Source organism: Molothrus ater, chromosome 17 (assembly GCF_012460135.2).
Source record: "Molothrus ater isolate BHLD 08-10-18 breed brown headed cowbird chromosome 17, BPBGC_Mater_1.1, whole genome shotgun sequence".
NCBI classification, from domain to species: domain Eukaryota; kingdom Metazoa; phylum Chordata; class Aves; order Passeriformes; family Icteridae; genus Molothrus; species Molothrus ater.
Window position 1 is genome coordinate 14317296 of NC_050494.2, and position 18939 is coordinate 14336234.

At 53.8% G+C, this 18939-nt stretch overlaps 1 protein-coding gene across 1 annotated transcript in view; it reads left to right on the plus strand.

The window, feature by feature from the left end:
* Nucleotides 1-18939, plus strand: part of RIPOR3 (RIPOR family member 3) — a 42952-nt gene that overhangs the window by 18626 nt on the left and 5387 nt on the right. Inside the window, exons 3-16 of the mRNA XM_036395990.1 lie at nt 3651-3797; nt 6670-6748; nt 7129-7152; nt 7297-7350; nt 8002-8151; nt 8617-8680; nt 9114-9157; nt 10051-10176; nt 10727-10872; nt 14872-15001; nt 15365-15946; nt 17860-17996; nt 18251-18383; nt 18828-18936. Of these exons, the coding sequence (XP_036251883.1) occupies nt 3651-3797; nt 6670-6748; nt 7129-7152; nt 7297-7350; nt 8002-8151; nt 8617-8680; nt 9114-9157; nt 10051-10176; nt 10727-10872; nt 14872-15001; nt 15365-15946; nt 17860-17996; nt 18251-18383; nt 18828-18936 (1925 nt within the window). The remainder of the gene's footprint in view (nt 1-3650; nt 3798-6669; nt 6749-7128; nt 7153-7296; nt 7351-8001; nt 8152-8616; nt 8681-9113; nt 9158-10050; nt 10177-10726; nt 10873-14871; nt 15002-15364; nt 15947-17859; nt 17997-18250; nt 18384-18827; nt 18937-18939) is intronic.

Consider the following 18939-nt stretch of genomic DNA (forward strand, 5'->3'; position numbering starts at 1 on the left):
ACACACTGGGTGACACAGGGACAGAGCCCTGAGCTGGCGCTGCACACACTGGGGTGAGTGACACGGGGACACAGGGACAGAGCCCTGAGCTGGCACTGCAGCCACTGGGGTCAGTGACACAGGGACAGAGCCCTGAGCTGGCACTGCACACACTGGGGTGGGTGACACAGGGACAGAGCCCTGAGCTGGCACTGCACCCATTGGGGTGGGTGACACAGGGACAGAGCCCTGCTGCTGGCACTGCACACACTGGGGTGAGTGACACGGGGACAGAGCCCTGCTGCTGGCACTGCAGCCACCAGGCCTTGGGGTGCTGGTTCTCCTCTGCCCTGCAGCTCTGGGTGCCCATGGCTGTGCTCCCAGGGTGGGCACTGCCTGCAGGGACAGCAGGGATGGGCAGCTGGAATCCTGCTGGGCGGGTGAGTGAGGGGCTGCAGCCCTTCCTGGTGCCAGCCAGAGCCTGCTGAGCTCTGGGTGAGCCTCCAGGCAGCCACGGGAACCAAACTCTGCTGGGCTGCTCCTGGTGAATCCTGGCCGGGTGAGGAGCTGAGCCCCAGCCAGAGCCTCCTGGAGCTTTGGGCAGAGCAGCAGCACGGGCAGCAAGGGCAGAGTCCTGGCAGGGCCACAGGAGGGGAGGGAGGACTCCAACACTGCCAATTCCCTGCTCCCAGGGCAGCCCAGAGCCCAGCAAGGCTACAGCCCAGCCCTCAGTCCCAGCTGGCCCTGGAGCTGCTGGAGCATCCTGCACTGATGGTCCCATTCCCTTCCCAAACCCCCTTGGGCAGCACTGCTCTGTGTAGTAATGCAGCCTTCCCACTAAAAACCATGTGCTTTTTGTGAATTTAGCAATCCCTGTAAATCCCTGTAGGTCCTGAGTGCTTTTAGAAGATATGACCTAGAAATGGAAAATTAATACAATCTCTGACTGCCACGCATGGCTAGAGCAATAACAAAGGGAGTCATTTAGCAGCCCCATACAGAAGTACTGGGAAGTGTACTCAAAACACATCCTGTTGTGTGTCAGTAAAATACCTGACTCAGGTAATGAAATATCCTTTCAGAGAACCAGATAACTGAATTAAACTTTTGGGTAAACACAGCATGGCAAAATATGAGCAAAAAAACCGAAATCTCTGTGTGATTGTGATGCATCTGGGGAGTCTTTGATTTGAATAAATGGATTTGTTGGTGAAAGTGAAAATTACCATTACCCCTAGCAAAGACTGGATAACTAAAATCACACCAACTGCTAAGAGCTGGAGAGAAAACTCTGTCAGACTGTATAGAAAAGCTCTGTCAGATGATTGTGTAGCTCAGGCTCGAGCTGCGGTCAGAGCAGGAGTCCCTGCAGGAAAGGACCCACCAGGAGCAGGCACAGCCCAGCAGGGTCCAGGGCTCCAGACAGAATAATTCACATTCCCCTAGGGCTGTCCTCCTGGCTGCAAAGCTTTCCTGACCCAGGGCCTCTCCTCGTGCCCTTCTGTGACGTTGTTTTTCATTATTTGAGTGTTGAGACAGTTTTGCTCAGGAATCACCGCAATAGGGAAGGTTTCTGTCCCAGGCACTCAGTCACAGCCCAGTGAACATGACAGCCTGCCCTGGCCTAGAGCAGAGATTTTTGAATCCCCCTTTCCTAATTCATCTCCCCCCAGGCACTGTTGCAAAGCTCAGCAGGAGCTGGCAGGGCCCTGTGCAAGGATGAACTCAAATCAGGCCCACATGGACATTCTTCTGCACATGCTAAATGTACTTTTGCTTTCCTTAGCAGCTTCCCCTTGGGTCTCTCAGTCAGACTCGATTTTGTGTTTCCCCACCACGGTCTCCACAGGAAGTAAATGTTATTGCTGCTATCTGTAAAGTGGGAAATCTGATCCTGAAATTACCAGGTTCACAAGGGAAAGCAGCATGGGAACATCCAGCCTTCAGCTACTGGCCCTCCAGGCCATGTCAGCTCCTTCACTTTTGTATGAAACGCATGGAAATGGGATTAACATCAGTGCTCAGATGGGCTGCAGGGAGTGGGGGGAGTGGGAAATCCCAGCCCTGTGTGCAGGACTGAGATGCTGTGCAAGGGAAGTCACCTCCAGAATTTAGGGTCTGCACTCCAAAAATCTGAAGGCAAATTCCACAAAGAAACAAAACCCAGGAGTATTTGGGTTTTTAATTTCAAAATAAATTTTAATTTGGGGTTTTAATTTCAAAACAGAATTGTCTTGTCTCTTCTGTTTGGTATCTTGCTAATTGGAGTACTCTAGAGCTTGGAATTAGATGCTATTTCTTCTTAGCATGAAAGAATTTTAAGCAATGAGCATTCTAGGAGCCTCTCAACAGCTCTTATTGGTCAGACTGCCCCTTCCAGGGTTATTCCTGTTGAAACTGTCTCACTTTGCATGGAATTCCCAAAGACACATTATCATAGTAAAGAAAAGTGATATTAATATAAGGTTCTAATTTAGCAGTTATGTTCCTTGTTGTGGGTAACCTGAGCTCCAAATGGTTTGGTTAATTAATACTTTCCATTAAGGCATCATAAAAAACCAAGATAATCAGTGGTGTGAAGAAATTAAGCATCTAGCAATGTTTGGCAAGCCCTAGTTGATGAGATCTTTTACAGAACAGCTGTTAAAAACTGGAGTTAAGTGGAAATTTAGGACAAGGATAATTAAAGCAGGTACTCAAGGGCTTCTCTGATAGGACTGGGGACAGCTCTCAGGTGTGCTGGGCCTGGCTTTAATCAGCCAGCACAATAATCTGCTCAGCCTCAGCCAAAGCCTGGAGCTGAACCCAGCCAGGGGTAACTGCTGAGCCTGATGGAGCTCATCATTCCCCCAGGTGAGCGGAATTTAGGGTGGAAATTGTAGAGAAGGTAGAAAAGCTCTTCAGAGAGCAACTGGCTGGTTTGGCTTTCCTTGGGAGATGGGAAACTTCTGCAGGTAATGTTATTTTAGAGGCTTTACTTGCAGGGATTATTAACAAACCAATGTAAAAATAGCCAAGACTTAGGGGAGGATTTAGAGAGAGGGAAGCCAGGCAGGAATTATTTGCAGAGAGCTCATTTTCTGCTTTAAAGGTGCTTCTAACTGATGGTTCAGGGTGTTCAACTCCTTAGGGTGGCACAAAAAAGTCCATAATAAAAAAGTGGGGGACTCCTGGTAGAAACAATATTGAATTTTGATTTTGCGGTTGCTTTTAAAAGTAATTAGCTGAGGTGTTAGATGCTGAAAAGAACCCTTGATAATTATATCTTGTGAGCAGTCTGGACCTGACTTTTGGAAACTGAGTGTGCTCTGGGCCATGGTTTCAATGGATGGTGAGCGCAGGGCAGGAAGCAGCAGCTGCTGAGGCTGCTCAGGGGAGCTGTGCCCCGGCCCCTGAGCAGTCACAGGTTCGTTCCCTGCCTTGCAGGGGGGTCAGAGCCCTGCATGGCCCAGCAGGGCTCCCTTGGGGTGACCCAGCCCAGCCCTGCCCTGCCTGCAGGGCACACACAGCCAGCACTGGGGCTTTCCCCTCCTGCCCGGTGCTCTCAGGTGCCCTGAGGCTCGTGCAGGTTTTGAGTGAGTGTGTCTGGGACTGTGGAAGTGCGCCCTGAATCGTGTGCCTCGGGCAGCTCTGGGCTCTGCACCTCTCCTGAATTTCCTCTCCTCCCACAGCAAGGCCCTCAGAGGGAGCTCGGTGAGATCCAGGATGGCCCTGAAGCCCCCCAAGGCCTACAACTCCCTGCAGAAGGGGGCACTCGTCTGGGATCCAAAGCCACTGCAGGTGAAGAAAATTTTTGAAGCTTTGAAGAAAGGACTTAAGTAAGGACTTTTTCAATCTTGTGATTTGCCCTCCCTGGTGGTGCAGCTGAAGTGTGTGTGGCACTGTGCTCTGTCCCCTCGGGCATCCCTGTGCTCACTGCCCCACTCCTGGGGCCCTGGGAAATGAATTTCAGTCCCTCTCAGGCTGCTGGCCAGGCCAGGGCTCTGTGGTGTGTCAGCTCCTGGTTATTACACCCTAAAAGGTGGCAGTGACACTGCCCGTGTCCTGGGAGCAGCTGAGGGTGGCACGGTGGGCAGGGGACAGCCAGACCTGGGCAGTGACTGGCACAAAGCTTCTGCAAGGGAGCTGTGGGCAGTTTGTTTTAGCTCAAAAAGTGACTTAAAACCCAGCCTGGAAGTGAGGGTGTGCCCTGCAAAGGCAGAGTGGGGAGGGGAGGCTGGCTCGCCAAGCACTTCTCCTCTCCTTGTGCTAATTGCTGAACTAATTACAGAGTCAGCTGTTCTAGCAGGGTGTCAGGATGGGCCTTTTGATTTTTTATTTCTTCTTCTCCCTCTTTTAAGAGAATTAAACTCTGAAGTTCAAAATAACTCTGTGATCTCTGGGTGCCTCGTAAGGTAAAGGTCTAAGCAGGTTCACCTGAAAACTTCAGCTTTTTGATTCCCCAGAATGTTCTGGGTCTGTTACCACAGGAACTTCATTTACAGCTGCTCTCAGAAGATAAAATACCTTTCCCTGGGTTTGTGAGCCCTGGAGCTCCTGGCAGCCCCTGCAGTGTGGTGCTGCTGTCCTCCACATATTGCTACTGTGCTCATTTTGGTCATAGTTTGTTTTCTTAAGCAAAGAACATCAAATGCATGTAGTAACACTTTATAAAGTCAGATGTGTCACGTTTTGAGTCCAATAAAAAAACTATGAAGTCTTCCCCCTAAAAATACCCACCAATGTCTTATAGAGGATTTAGATTTAAAAGAAACAAGGAAACCAAATGTTTTTGCAGAGCTGAGAATTTATCTGAGCTTGGGGAGGAGAAGCTATAAAGTGGGTCAGGATGTGTTCCCAGTTCTGCAGCGAGTGCCACATGCTCAGGCTCCTGCCAGCAGTGAGTGGTGACTAATTGACTGGAGGAACCTACAGAAAACAACTGGATCAAACAGCAAAGCAGAGGCCAAGCTTTAAGTAAATGCAGACCGAGTCCACTCGGTGCTGGAGTGATTTGAGCTTTCAGCACAGAACATATTTTACGTGCCAGTTTCTTTATAGCTCTAGAAAATACCTCTTTATTCTGTTAACCATCTGGCTGCCATTCCAGCAAGCTGCTAATTCTAACGTACTAAAGCTAAAAGTGATGAAGCTTTTCTGAAAGGTGAGTGGTGCTTTTCTGCCTCCAGCCTTGGCTCCTGCCCTGGGCTGTTCTGGGCAGGTGTTGGGAGCTCCAGCTGAGTGCTGGGATGTGGTCTTGGGGGACCTGGATTTGGAACAGGGAGAAAATGAAATGCATCAAAGCAAGTGTGAGGAAGTGGAGCTGTCTAAAATGAAGTTATTTGGACAGCTCAGAGACCGTGTCTAAGAATGCAGTGTTTACCAGGTGATGCTGGTCCCTTTTAAACACTGCAGGAAAAAGTTACCTAAGTCTGCTCTGCATTAAAAGCAGAGCTGGAGGAGTCCCAGCTGAAAAGTTTCAGGCCCTGTGGAGAGTCCAAAGGCACAACCCTTGCATGCAAGCAGCTCTGGAGAGGCCAACTGGCACCCAGTGCTTCACACCTTGCAGAACGGATCTCAACCTGGAAAAAGGATCAAGAAATTGCCTTAACACAGCCTTCAGCTCTGTTTGCTGAAGCCCTGGGCGGCATCTGCCCCCTCACCTGGGCAGGGTCTGTGAGCTGGGCTTGCAGGGCTCTATGTAGGGAGGCTCTGCCTCTGAGGTGGGGCTGCCTGGGGGCTCCTCCTCCTCCTCAGGCACTGGGGCAGGTGAACCTCTCTGCTCAGGGACCCGTGGGCAGGTGAACCTCATTGCTGAGGGACCCATGAGCAGGTGAACCTCATTGCTGAGGGACCTGTGTGAGCAGGTGAACCTCATTGCTGAGGGACCTGTGTGAGCAGGTGAACCTCATTGCTGAGGGACCGGTGTGAGCAGGTGAACCTCTCTGCTCAGGGACCTGTGTGAGCAGGTGAACCTCATTGCTGAGGGACCTGTGAGCAGGTGAACCTCATTGCTGAGGGACCTGTGGGCAGGTGAACCTCTCTGCTCAGGGACCTGTGGGCAGGTGAACCTCATTGCTGAGGGACCTGTGAGCAGGTGAACCTCATTGCTGAGGGACCCATGAGCAGGTGAACCTCTCTGCTCAGGGACCTGTGGGCAGGTGAACCTCATTGCTGAGGGACCCATGAGCAGGTGAACCTCTCTGCTCAGGGACCTGTGAGCAGGTGAACCTCATTGCTGAGGGACCCGTGGGCAGGTGAACCTCTCTGCTCAGGGACCCATGAGCAGGTGAACCTCATTGCTGAGGGACATCTGAGCAGGTGAACCTCATTGCTGAGGGACCTCTGAGCAGGTGAACCTCATTGCTGAGGGACCCGTGGGCAGGTGAACCTCATTGCTGAGGGACCTGTGTGAGCAGGTGAACCTCATTGCTGAGGGACCCGTGGGCAGGTGAACCTCATTGCTGAGGGACCTGTGGGCAGGTGAACCTCATTGCTGAGGGACCTGTGAGCAGGTGAACATTTCTGCTGCCTCCCAGGAAAGGGTCAGGCAGGAGCAGTTAGGGAAACCTGAGAGGGACATCTGTGATTTGTGAATGTGTTAGAACTTGATATTCTCCTCCTCCATCACCTGAGAGGTTCTGCTGAAGCAGCTCCCCAGAGAATCTCTAATGAATGCCCAGGATCTGACATGGCTTCCTCTCTCCCCAGTGAGTACCTGGAAGCACACCAGGCTGAGCTGGATTATCTCTCTGGGCGGCACAAAGACACAAAAAGGAACTCTAGATTGGTAAGGTGGTTTCAGTGTTAAATACTGCAATAAAGATCACAGGAGTAGGTGCTTCTCCCAGCTGCAACTCCCAGGGCTGCCCAGTTAAAACACTGAGGTGGGATCCTCAAAGCAGCACGGTCAGAAATGTCCCAAGCAAGGCAGTCCCAGCTGTGAGAATTTACCTTGACATTTCTCATTTTCAGTACCCAGCAGCGCCCTTCAGATCCTGTTTCTTTACTGGGCTGTATCTCCTTGTGTCTGCTCACTGATCAGTGCTTGTAATATCAACTGAGTGCAAATTAGGATGCTCCTAGTGACTCTTGCAGTACCCATGAAAGGCTCATTAGTGGTACAAATCCAGGTGCTCTCCTCCTCAGCCTGTGCCATTTCTCTTGCAGGCTTTCTACTACGACCTGGACAAGGTAAGGCTGTTGGGGATGGGATGGGATGTTGTCAATAGAGGAGAAATGGGTGACTTTGTCTGATTTTCTCTCTGCTGTGTTACCTAATGTCTCATTTGGGAAATAATTTCTCACATCCCTTTCTCTCTCTGCCTTCCTGAAAAGCAAATCCGCTCTGTGGAGAGATACATCAGGAAATTGGAGTTTCACATCAGCAAGGTGAGGGTTTATACGGTGTGCTGTAAGGCTCCCACTGCTTTGTAAGGGATTTATCCACGTGGAAAACACTCCGATTGTAGTTCAGCTGGGGGCTTGCTGAGAGCTGTAGCCTCTCTTTTTACAGCAGGAGGGGATTTGTATTTATTTATTTATTTCCCTGAATGGCTCTATTCAGGCTGAAAGTTGGGCACGGCCCAACCTGAGTTTTCCTGTGAAACCAGTTTGCATTTTCTGCCAGTTTGTTCAGAAAATGCCGCTCTGGGAAGCCTGGCATGTTCTCCCCCCTTCCCACGGGGCAGTTCTGTGTCCGCTGCCTGCCAGGGCTTCCAGGGCTCCCCTCTGGCACAGGCAGCCCTGCAGGGCTGCCAGGCTGTGCCCAGGGGCTGGGTTCCTGCTCTGTGACTCCTCTGTGCCAGCAGAGCGTCACTCTACTTCTTGTCTTCTGCTCTGGAAAAAGCAGAGCTGGTTGTGTTCTGTAAAAGGCCCGGGATATTGAGGAGCAAACTGAAATGCAGGAGCTGCAGCGTCCTGCAGAGCTCTGACAGAGGGACTGGGGTTGGTTGTTGGTGATTTTGCCAGGAAACGCTGCTGAAGTTCCTTTCCAAAACCATGCCAGGGTAACTCCAGTGCCTTCTCTCCCCTGTCCCAAAGGTAGAGGAGCTCTATGAGGCTTACTGCATCCAGTGCAGGCTGCGGGACGGGGCCACCAACATGAAACAAGCCTTCTCCCTGTCCCCTGCCACCAAAGCCTCCAGGGAGAGCCTGGTGGAGCTCTACAGGAACGTGCAGGAGTGCACAGAGGTAGGAGATCCTTCCCAGCCACAGCCAGGACCTGCCTGCTCCTGCACAGCCCCGTGCTGGGGGCTGCTGCTGCCGCCTTTTGTGACTAGCGGGGTTAAAGCCTAATGTGTGTGAATAAAATACATTGTACATTGTAGGAAAAATACATTGTGCAAAAGCCCTTGGTGCTGGGGTCTCTTATGACTTCCATGGAATGTGGATAAGAACTGAAGGAATAAGCTGTGCTAGTTTTACAAAACCAGTAATGGAGGGTAACTGGCAGTGCTGAGTCAAGGAGCTCCACTCTTCTGTGGAAGATTTTCTGTTGTACCAATCCATTCACTTTACTTTTCTCTGCCTTTACTGGTGAAATGTTTGTGTGCCCTTTGGAAAAAAAAAATAAAAAATGAAGTCCTTTAAGAGCAATAGCATGTGTGGAGCAGCAGCTGCTCTGCAGAGCTGGTGACTGTGCAGCCTCTCTTCCAGGACATGTGCTTCATCGAGGGGGCTCTGGAGGTGCACCTGGGAGAGTTCCATGTGAAGATGAAAGGTAGGGTCCCTTCTCCTTTCCTCTGTCACTGATTGGGGATTGCACTGGTTCATTGCTTGGGGTTTCTGGGAGCAGGCTGACCCCCGAGAGCCCAGTCATTGAGAGAGACCTTGGGTGGAACTCTGGTTTTGCTCCAGTGCCATCAAACACACCTGCCATGGTGTCTCGTGTTGGAATACAGAGCTGACAAGCTTTCTTTTCCAGCTCAATTAAAAGCCATAGTATCTTATATTTGAACACAAAGCTGATGAGTTTTCTTTTCCGGCTCAATTAAATGCTGTCCTTTTAAGAGTGTGCTGGGCTGGTGGTGCAGCTTCTGCACAGAGCTGGGGACAAGAGGGGCTGTTCCCCAGAGGGTCACTTGCTTCATTGCTGAGCTGCTGGGGGCTTTGTAAAGCTCTGCAAACACTGAGAGTTTTCCTTCTCTCCCCAGGGCTGGTGGGCTTTGCTCGGCTCTGCCCAGGAGACCAGTATGAGGTGCAGTACACAGCTTTGTGCGTTTTGTGCTTCTCCCTGCAGGGAGAGGCAGTGGCAGCACAGGGGCAGGGCTGGGCGGTGTGGAAGGAGGGCAGGAGCAGGCTGTGACAAGCCAGGCTCTGCTGTGAGGAGGGCAGAGCATTGGCACAATCACTGTGCCCTGGGCAGGCACAGAGGGGGCTGGATGTGACCTGGTGTCCTGGGAGGCTTTAAGTGATGTGATCTGGGTGTCTTGGGAGGCTTTAAATGATGTGATCTGGGTGTCCTGGGAGGCTTTAAATGATGTGATCTGGGTGTCCTGGGAGGCTTTAAATGATGTGATCTGGGTGTCCTAGGAGGCTTTAAATGATGTGATCTGGTGTTCTGGGAGGCTTTAAATGATGTGATCTGGGTGTCTTGGGAGGCTTTAAATGATATGATGTGATCTGGGTGGCTTTAAATGATGTGATCTGGGTGTCCTGGGAGGCTTTAAATGATGTGATCTGGGTGGCTTTAAATGATGTGATCTGGTGTCCTGGGAGGCTTTAAGTGATGCCAGAGATTGCCCACCAAACCCCAGTGCCAGGGCTTGGCCTTAGAGCTGCCCTGGGATCATCAGGCCCCAGGGGCTGCCTGGAGCTTGCCCTCGGCACGATGTGAATGCAGCCAGGCTCTCCCTGGGGGCTCTCCTGCCCTCACCTTTCCCAGGGAATCCCAGCAGAGATTTCTGTGCCTCAGCACCAGCCCAGCTGCAGGGCAGTGTGCTCTGGGCTCTTTCCAGGGGTTAAACCTGCTGCCCCGTTCCTGGCTCCAGTTTTCTGCTCTGTCCAGTGGGCAGGGGAATGGCTTTGCCCCTGTGGGCTGCAGGGATGCTCTGGGACGTGCTGTGACCCTCTTTCCTCTCTGGTTTCCAGGTGTTTGTGCGACTGGGGCGCCAGAAATGGAGGCTGAGAGGCAAAATTGAGACTGATGACAGCCAAACATGGGATGAGGAAGAGAAGATTTTTATCCCCAATCTGCATGAGAAGTTTGAAATCAAGGTGTGGTGTATAATGGTTGGATTGGAACCAGGGTTAACAGGTTCTCTGCCACTTCCCTCCTAGGTTACCAAGGGCTTCTCAAAATTCTTAGATAGTTTTCTTTTCTAACTATGTAAAAAATGGCAGTTAATGCATGCTCTGCCCAGTGAAGGGACATAATTTCTGATCTTCCTTTGGCACTAGCACCTGTATTAGTTCATCTGCTTTCCCATGCTCTGGGATATGTGGTTGTGCTCAGGGATTTTTGTTTGCTGATGAAAGTCATTGACAAACGTCCTCCTCACCTCCTGCTCTCTCCACTCAGTGCTCCATGATTAAAAGAGCAGGTTTAAGGCCAGTCAGAGCTGCACAGCTGTGTGTCCCAGCTCCTGGGCCCCTCCTCTGTCAGTGTCCCTGTGGGGACAGTGGCTCTCAGCTTTGGTGGCTCGGGGCTGTGCCAGGCTGGGTTTGCTGTGGCCCCGAGCAGTGTGACCTGGGCTGTTCTCCTCTCTGTGCAGGTGATTTGGGGTTGCCTGCTGAGCTGGAGCTGGCTGTGTTTGTGTCCCTGCAGGTGACAGAGCTGCGAGGCCTGGCCACCATCCTGGTGGGGGTGGTGACGTGTGACAGCAGCAGCTTCTTCAGCCCCAAGCCCCAGGCCATCGTGGTGGACATCACCGAGCTGGGCACCATCAAGCTGCGCCTGGAGGTGCTCTGGAGGTGAGTACAGCCCCAGGCAGCAGCAGGCACACACCTGGGGAGCAGTGCAGGGCTCCAGGGCTGTCCCTGGGCTGCATTCAGCATCGTGGTCCCCTTTGTGTCTGAGCCAGGCTACAGAGCAGCCCCTGCCCCTGGCAGCCAGCCCTGGGCAGGGGAGGGGACAGGAGCTGTTCCTGTGACCTTCCAGCTCTTTCTTTGTGTCACCCCAGCTGTGGCACCGCAGCAGGGCCTGAGCCAGCTCTCCTGGCAGAGTTTTGCCTGCCCCTGTTTATGATGCTTCTTCCTCCTGAGGTCTGACAGTGGCCACAGTGTGGAGTTTATAGTCTGGAAGGATTCACTTCTGCTCTCTCCTTGTGACCCCAGCAGTGGCACTGGCAGGCAGAGTCCTTCATTCACACTGCTGCATCTGCCCCCTTCCTGCCCACAACTCCACAATTCACCGTGCCCAGCAGCTGTCCTTACACAGGACTGGGTGAGGAGAGCCCCCTCCTTTCTGGGCCGTGGCAGCTCCTCCTAACCTGGACCTCCTCAGCACATTGCATTTGGGGCAGAACTGGGCACAGAGCTGCCATCCCAGCGCTGCTGGCACTCCCTGGCTGCAGTGTCCAGCTCAGAGTGCAGCTTGGGGCTGGCAGCAGGAGCACAGCCCTGGATGTGGGACAGCCTCCCACAGCCCTGGAGCTGGAGCAGCGGAGCTGGGAGGGCTGCTGGTGACTCATTGTCCTTGGGAGCTGATCCCCCTGGCATCTCTCGGAGCCTGAGAGCCCAGCTCTGTGTCCCTGCTCTGTTTGAGTTTGTGGGGTGTGCTGGGGTCCCACCAAGTGGATTCTCCAGGGCTCTCCAGAGCAGAGCTGGCCTCTCCTCTCTGACAGTCTGTCTGCTGGGGCTGTTTACAGAAGAGAGAAGCTGTGTGTGACAGCTCAGGGTGTTTCTGTTTCAGAGATAAAGCACTCATAATAACAGCTGCTTTCTCCTCTGATTTAAGAATAACTAAACAAATCCATCTGATTTACCCAAAGTTCCCTGAGAGGCAATTTTTCAGTCTAGACCTGCTTTGTGAGGAATCCAAATGTAGATCTCTCTTCTGCTTCTAAATGTACATTTTCTTTAAATAGGCCTCTGGTCTTCTGGGCTCAAACAAAAGTGCCTTCAGCTCCTTTATAGATGGTGCCATGAGGAGTGTGAATGAGCTGGGCCCTTGCAGAACGGCTTTGTTGGCCAGTTTGGCAAAAGGCTTTGGGTTTTTTGCCAACCTAAACAGCAGTCTGAGTCCTGTGTCTCACATGCAGGATAAAGAGAGCTGTATTCTCCTTTCAGAGCTCCAGTCGTGCCCTGCACTGGGACCCAGAGGCACCCTGGTGGCTCTGCCTTGAGCAGTGCTGGCTCACAGGGGCTCCTGCAGCAGAGGGACAGAAACTAAAGGCACAGTAAGAGAGGAAGGTCTGGCTTTGACCTTGGGCTGCATACCCACTGCCAGTGCTGCTCTTACAGATGCAGACTTAGGTGGGGAGGCAGTTCCTCCTGCAGGACCTTCGGGCAGTGATCCACTGGAGCATCTCTGCCCTCACTGGTGCTGAGCTGGGTAACCTGGAGAGTGGTTCCTGTTAGGCTGGGAAGGGTGGCTGAGACCCAACAGCCCTTCCTGTTGAATTCCAGGGGCATTTCCCCAGGGCTTCATGGGGGAAAGAAAAAAATCTCATTATTAACAGCAAGTCCAGTCCACTTGACCAGAATTGGCTTTTTGAGGTGTTAATGTAAGCCTGGGTTCAGGCAGGGAATCCTGTCCACATTCTGCTCTGGGGGTATGGAATCCATGGGGTGGCTGGACAGGAGGGAATTGGGGCACAGAATGGGGACAGCAGAGATGATCCAATTTGCTGTCACTAGTTCTGTTTTTTTTTTTTTTTAATAGAGTTTTTCAGTCCTGAAAAGCTGTTGCTGGATAATCCTGTGCAGGCATGTGGATGTTGGCTGGGAAATGTGGACAGGAAATGTGGAGCCACTCTTTCTCTCAGCTCAGCCACAGCCACCCCCCACCCCCATCAACGTTCTTGCTCCACAATTTAAGGTTAAACAACGACATTCCTGCCTAGTTTCTACCTATGCAGAGGATTTATGTCAATGATTCCAGGAAGTGACTAAACAAACTGAGGAAAAGCCAGTGACAATTAAGGACAATAGTCTGCTTGCAAAGTCTGCAGCATGACAGCTCCCAGCCCTGGGCTGGCTCAGAGAGCAGCCTGGCTCTGGGGAGAGCCCACTCCATCCCCTGCCCGCTCTGCCTGGCCCTGCTGGAGCATCCCCTGCTGGCTCTGAGTGTCGCAGGGCTGGCAGAGATGGAGCCATGGAGCTGTCCCAGCGAGGGGGTTTGTTTGCTGGGGAAATGTGAGGGAGGTGATGGATGGTGCCCAAGGAGTCAGAGCCCAGAGATAAGAGAAGCTCCAGAGCAGAGTCCATTCCTGCTGTCCCTCTGCTCTGCTCTGTCCCTCCTGCAGGACCAGGGGCTGCTGCTGCTCTGGAGCCAGCTGAAGGGCTGCGTTTTGCTGGAGGCTTTTAGGAATTGTCAAAGGGGCAGAGCAGATTTTGTTTGTTCTTTTTCCTCTCCTAGAAGTGTCATTTTGCATTACTGCATCACTGTATTAAAAGCTGAAAATGAAGAATCTGAGGAATGGATCCCTGTGACTTTTGTTAAGAATGCCATGGGTAGGAGTAATTTGCTTTCATTAGTAAACACAGCAGGCTTTGGCTAGAAGGCTCTTGCTGTCAGAAACCCGATTTATTTCTGCCCATGAGTCAGTGCAGATGGCTGTTCCTGCGCTCTGGGAGCGGGGCTGATGGAGCCCGGCTGGGTGACACTGCCTGGCCCGGCCGGTGCCCCTGGCCTGGTGGCTCCAGGCGTTCCCTGTGCCCAGGGGAGCAGGGCTGCTCCATTCCTGCTGTCCCCTGCTCTGCAGGACTGGCCCCGTGCAGCCGGGGGAGCCGGACAGGGCTGGGACTCTGCTTTTCAGCTTTTGCTAGAGGGCAGAAATTCATTTCCCTGCGATTGATTAGTCCTCGTTATCACCTGCATCTCCTGCAAGGTACAGCTGAATTCAGCTGATTTTATCCTGCTCTTTCTTGTTATGTTCAGTCACTGAGGCTGCAGATTTGTTGCAAACAATTCACTGCTTTCAAAATGCCGGTACTCAAGTGGGAGAACAGACTTTCATTTGGTGCCACAAGGCATCTCAGTAGGCAACAAAAAGTAACACATATAAAAACCGAACTTTGTTAACTTGACATGTGTTTTCTGTCTCCTGGTTAGCTGAGCTGCATCCCAGGGGATCATTCATGCGAGTTTCCTTGGATTGCTTTGCCAAGGAGCTGAGAAAGCTGAAAGTGGCTGAGGTGGAGTAGGTAATTAGGAAGCCTTTGGAGCAGCCCTTGACAAACCCTGCAGACCACAGGCAGATTCCTCTGGGGCTGCAAGTGGCTCATCCCTGCCTGTATGAAGCACAGACCCTGCCAAGTGGCACTGCACAGGTCTCCTCTGCCAGCCCAGGAATTGCTTATTAATAGTTGAAGGATGATGAGGGCTTTTATTGGTTTTTCCAGGTGGTGTGTGCTCTGCAGGAGGGAAGCTGGCAGCTCTCCTTTATTACATGTGCTGTATTTCCTTCCTCTGTGGCTCTGTGGCTGTCCCTGCCCAGTGCTGGGCCAGCCCTGGTGTCAGGAGGGCAGAGCACTCCTGCTTTGGGCCCACTGGGCTCCTCTTCCAAAGGCTCTGGCACAGGTTTCTGTCTAAAGGGTGTTGAGAAATCCGTGTACAAAGCACAGCCCTTTTGCCTGTGTCTTTCTCTGCTGGAGCAATCAAAGGTTCTGGCTAGAGAGGCAGTTTCTGTTTCATTTTATTCTGTGTGTTGCTGACTAAACATCCCTGTTCAAATCCTACCAGCACCTCTGTGCTCTGCTCTCACTGAGGGCCTTTGCTCACACTCGGGCCTTTGTTTTCTGCTGCAGCCCCTTTGACACAGAGAACCTGTTCCTGTCCCCTGGAAGCACTGCCAAGTTTTCTGTGGGCAGCAGGAAGAGCTCCTTGTACAACTGGACCCCCCCCAACACGCCCAGCTTCAGAGAGAGGTATTACCTGGTGAGTACCTGGGGAGAGCAAAAGGCACAGCACAGACCTGGGGCTTGGCTTTTGGCCTGGATCAGGCTGTCCAGGAGCACGCTCAGAAACGTGAAAACAGCACTCTGCCACCTTTGCGGTTTATTTTGGGGCTTCGTTAATTTTTTCTTTTAACCCCTATTCTTTGGAGCTCTATTTTAGATTTTGTAAAATATTTTTTAAAACCCCTCACCAAGACTCTGCTGAGCAGCTGGGGGGCAGGGGTGGGGTGTCTGCTGCAGTAGTGTGTGCTGGGAATGCAGCTGGGAGGCAGAGTCCCCTCTCCCAGGTGGGACCCCGGGCTTTGCAGCGTCTCCAGGCTCACCTGGGCATCTCTTGGCCCAGTCTGTTTTGCAGCAGAGGCAGAGCTCAGGGGGTGGAGGGGAGGAAGCCCAGCCTCCCAGCATCCTGAGCTACTTGGCTGCCTGTGACTTCGATGTCCCTGGGAGGAACAAGCCCCACAACCCCGCAGAGACGAGCGAGGGGGACTCGTTCAGCTCTGAGGATCAGAAAGGGGCAGAATCCAGAAGCACAACCCCAGCCCTGGACCACAGGATGCTGCCACTGGTGATTATTCAAGAGGCTGGAGCAGAAGAGCTGCAGCATCCCCTCCCAGACCACAGCACTCTGGACATCCTGAAGAAGACCCCGTGTGGGGATGGATTCCCGAGGAGCCCCTCCGGTTTCCCCTCCCGCCACAAGGGCAGGGGAGATTCCTTCGGCCAGGCCCGGGGCCGCCTGGCAGAGCAGGAAAACCTCAGCCAGAAAAGCTGGAACGCTGCGAGCGACCTCCGAGCGGACGGGCGTGCGAGGGGCATGGACAGGAGCCTGCAGGAGGTGCTGGCCCTGCTGAGGTGGCGTGAGGAGGGGCGAGCGCAGCTGGACACGCTGCAGGGCCAGGTGTGGGCCCTGCGGGACCGGCTGAAGGTAAAAGCGGCGCTGGCTCCGGCGGGCGCTGGGGGCGCGTTGGTCCCGCTGGGCTCGGGGCACGGCGGGGACGCGGCCCCAGCGGGGAACTTCGGCCACCGGAGGGACCGGGGAGCGACCCGGGGCTGCGGGACCGGGCACGGAGGGACCGGGGAGTGACCCAGGGCTGCGGGACCGGGCACGGAGGGACCGGGGAGCTACCGGGGCTGCGGGACCGGGCACGGAGGGACCGGGGAGTGACCCAGGGCGGCTGCGGGACCGGGCACGGAGGGACCGGGGAGTGACCGGGGGAACCAAGGCAATCCCGGCCGGGCAGGGACCGGGGGAACCAAGGCAATCCCGGCCGGGCAGGGACCGGGGGAGCAAAGGCAGCCCCGGAGGCGGCTCGGGCTGAGCAGAGCCCGGGCTGGTGTCTGACTCCCGGCGTCTGGGCTGGCTTTGAGCCTTTCGGTGTTGCTCGAGCTCGACGGGGCTCGAGGTGACCGCAGCAGCTCAGAAAGGCCACTCTGTGTCCCTGCCCCTGCCCGCTCTGTGGCCCCTGCCCGCTCTGTGTCCCTGCCCCTGCCCGCTCTGTGTCCCTGCCCCTGCCCGCTCTGTGTCCCTGCCCCTGCCCGCTCTGTGGCCCCTGCCCGCTCTGTGTCCCCTGCCCGCTCTGTGTCCCCTGCCCGCTCTGTGTCCCCGCCCCTGCCCGCTCTGTGCCCCTGCCCGCTCTGTGCCCCTGCCCGCTCTGTGCCCCTGCCCCTGCCCGCTCTGTGTCCCCTGCCCGCTCTGTGTCCCCTGCCCGCTCTGTGTCCCCTGCCCGCTCTGTGTCCCCGCCCCTGCCCGCTCTGTGCCCCTGCCCGCTCTGTGCCCCTGCCCGCTCTGTGTCCCTGCCCCTGCCCGCTCTGTGTCCCTGCCCCTGCCCGCTCTGTGTCCCTGCCCCTGCCCGCTCTGTGCCCCTGCCCCTGCCCGCTCTGTGTCCCCTGCCCGCTCTGTGTCCCCGCCCCTGCCCGCTCTGTGCCCCTGCCCGCTCTGTGCCCCTGCCCGCTCTGTGCCCCTGCCCGCTCTGTGCCCCTGCCCGCTCTGTGCCCCTGCCCCTGCCCGCTCTGTGTCCCTGCCCCTGCCCGCTCTGTGTCCCCTGCCCGCTCTGTGTCCCTGCCCCTGCCCGCTCTGTGTCCCTGCCCCTGCCCGCTCTGTGTCCCCTGCCCGCTCTGTGTCCCCTGCCCGCTCTGTGTCCCTGCCCGCTCTGTGTCCCCTGCCCGCTCTGTGTCCCTGCCCCTGCCCGCTCTGTGCCCCTGCCCCTCTCCTGCCCGGCTGGCAGGGCCCGAGCTCGCTCCTGCCCTTGGAGGAAAGGCCCTGGGGAAGAGCAGGCAGGGGCTGCACTGCAGGTTTGGAGCTGGGCTGGGGAGAGGATCCAGGAACTGACGATAGCACAACTGCCCTGGCCTCCTGCTCCAGTGAAACCCCTAGAAAAACAGCATTTAAACCCAAACCAAGTAGCCTCAGAGCAGCCTTTCCAAGGGGGACAAAGGTAGTGGCTCCATGAAATTCAGTGTTGATATGGAACTCTTGGGTGCTGTGCTGGGATGTAACAGCCCCGCAAGGCTTCTGCTTTGAGCTCAGAAACAGGGAATGAGTGAAAACTCCGTTAGTGACTGAGGATGCAGAGAATATCAGCTCTCACCAGCCTTAGCAGGCATGGAGATAAAGAATCCACAGAGATTAAAATATTGAAACATGTTTTGAATTTAACTAGCAACATTATTTTGGGGTCAGAGAGCTGCACCAAGAGCAGACTTCCCTGATTGTTAAGAAAGAAATCAGAAAAGCAAAGTGATTTTTTATTAGGAATGATTTCAGAACTGGCAAAAAACAACTGCAAAATGGCTGGCCAACTACAAATAACAATATTTCTTTTTCCATTTCATCAACAGCTGAAGACACTTCACAAACATTCCTCTATGGAGAGTTTGATGGTGGAGACAGTGCTGGAGAGTTTTGATTTCCTGAACAATGACTGCAGTGCTGATGAGCTCTCCTTGTTTGGGAGTGTAAGGACAGGCAGTGTCAGGTATGAGCTGCTGCACTTTGTGGGACAGGCAAAGGGGTCCCACAGCAGCTGTGGTGCACAGAAATGCCTGCCCATGGTTTTGGAGAGAGTAATAAATATAAATATAATAGAGGGTTATAAGTATAAGTAGTTAAAGAAAATGCTGGTTTCTGTTCAATGCCACGTGGTTTCTTTCACAGCTCCTGTTGAGACTGTCCATTTCAATTCTGTTCAGTGATGAGAGCTGTAACTCTCTTTTCCCCTCATCTCACCAGCACATACAATGACAACGTGCTCCAGTCCCTGAGCTGTGACACCAGACCAGAAGCCCAGGACGTGACCACTGGGGATGAGAACCTGGACGTGCTGCTGGTAACACACCTGAGGCTGTGCAAAGGTCTCCTGCAGGTACAGAGCAGCCTGGGGGCTCCCAGGGCACTGCCTGCCATTGTTGATTCTGATGACAGCAGAATTTGATGTTTGGTTTGTTTGATAACAGCACAGAGACTCAGAATGGAAATTGGGTGCATTAATGCAGCGTACATGTGTGTTCACACAGAAAGTGCCATGCAAAACTCTGCTGCCCTTCTCAGGCTCTGGGTTTTGCTGAAGCTCTAAGCAGCAGCAGCAGCTCTGTGCCCAAAGCAGGCTGCAAACACACAGACTTGGCTTGGGCCGTGTTTAATAAATGAAAACTGCTGCAACAGGGAGCCTCTGGTGGGCAAGGGGCCTTCTGAGAGCACCTGGGGGTTTCTCACTTGTCTTAAAAGTTGGATTCTGAGAAATCCTTGTTTATCTGGAGCTTGATCCTGCCCTTGTTTCAGTTCCTGAGTTATGACTGTTGCATTTCAGAAACTGAGGACCCCAAACGTAGCCCAGGTGGTCCAGGAGAGCATTTTGGAAGAAGTGTCAGAGCAGACACGGGTCCTGGGGGATGTCCTGGATCTGTCTGTTGAGAAAAGTG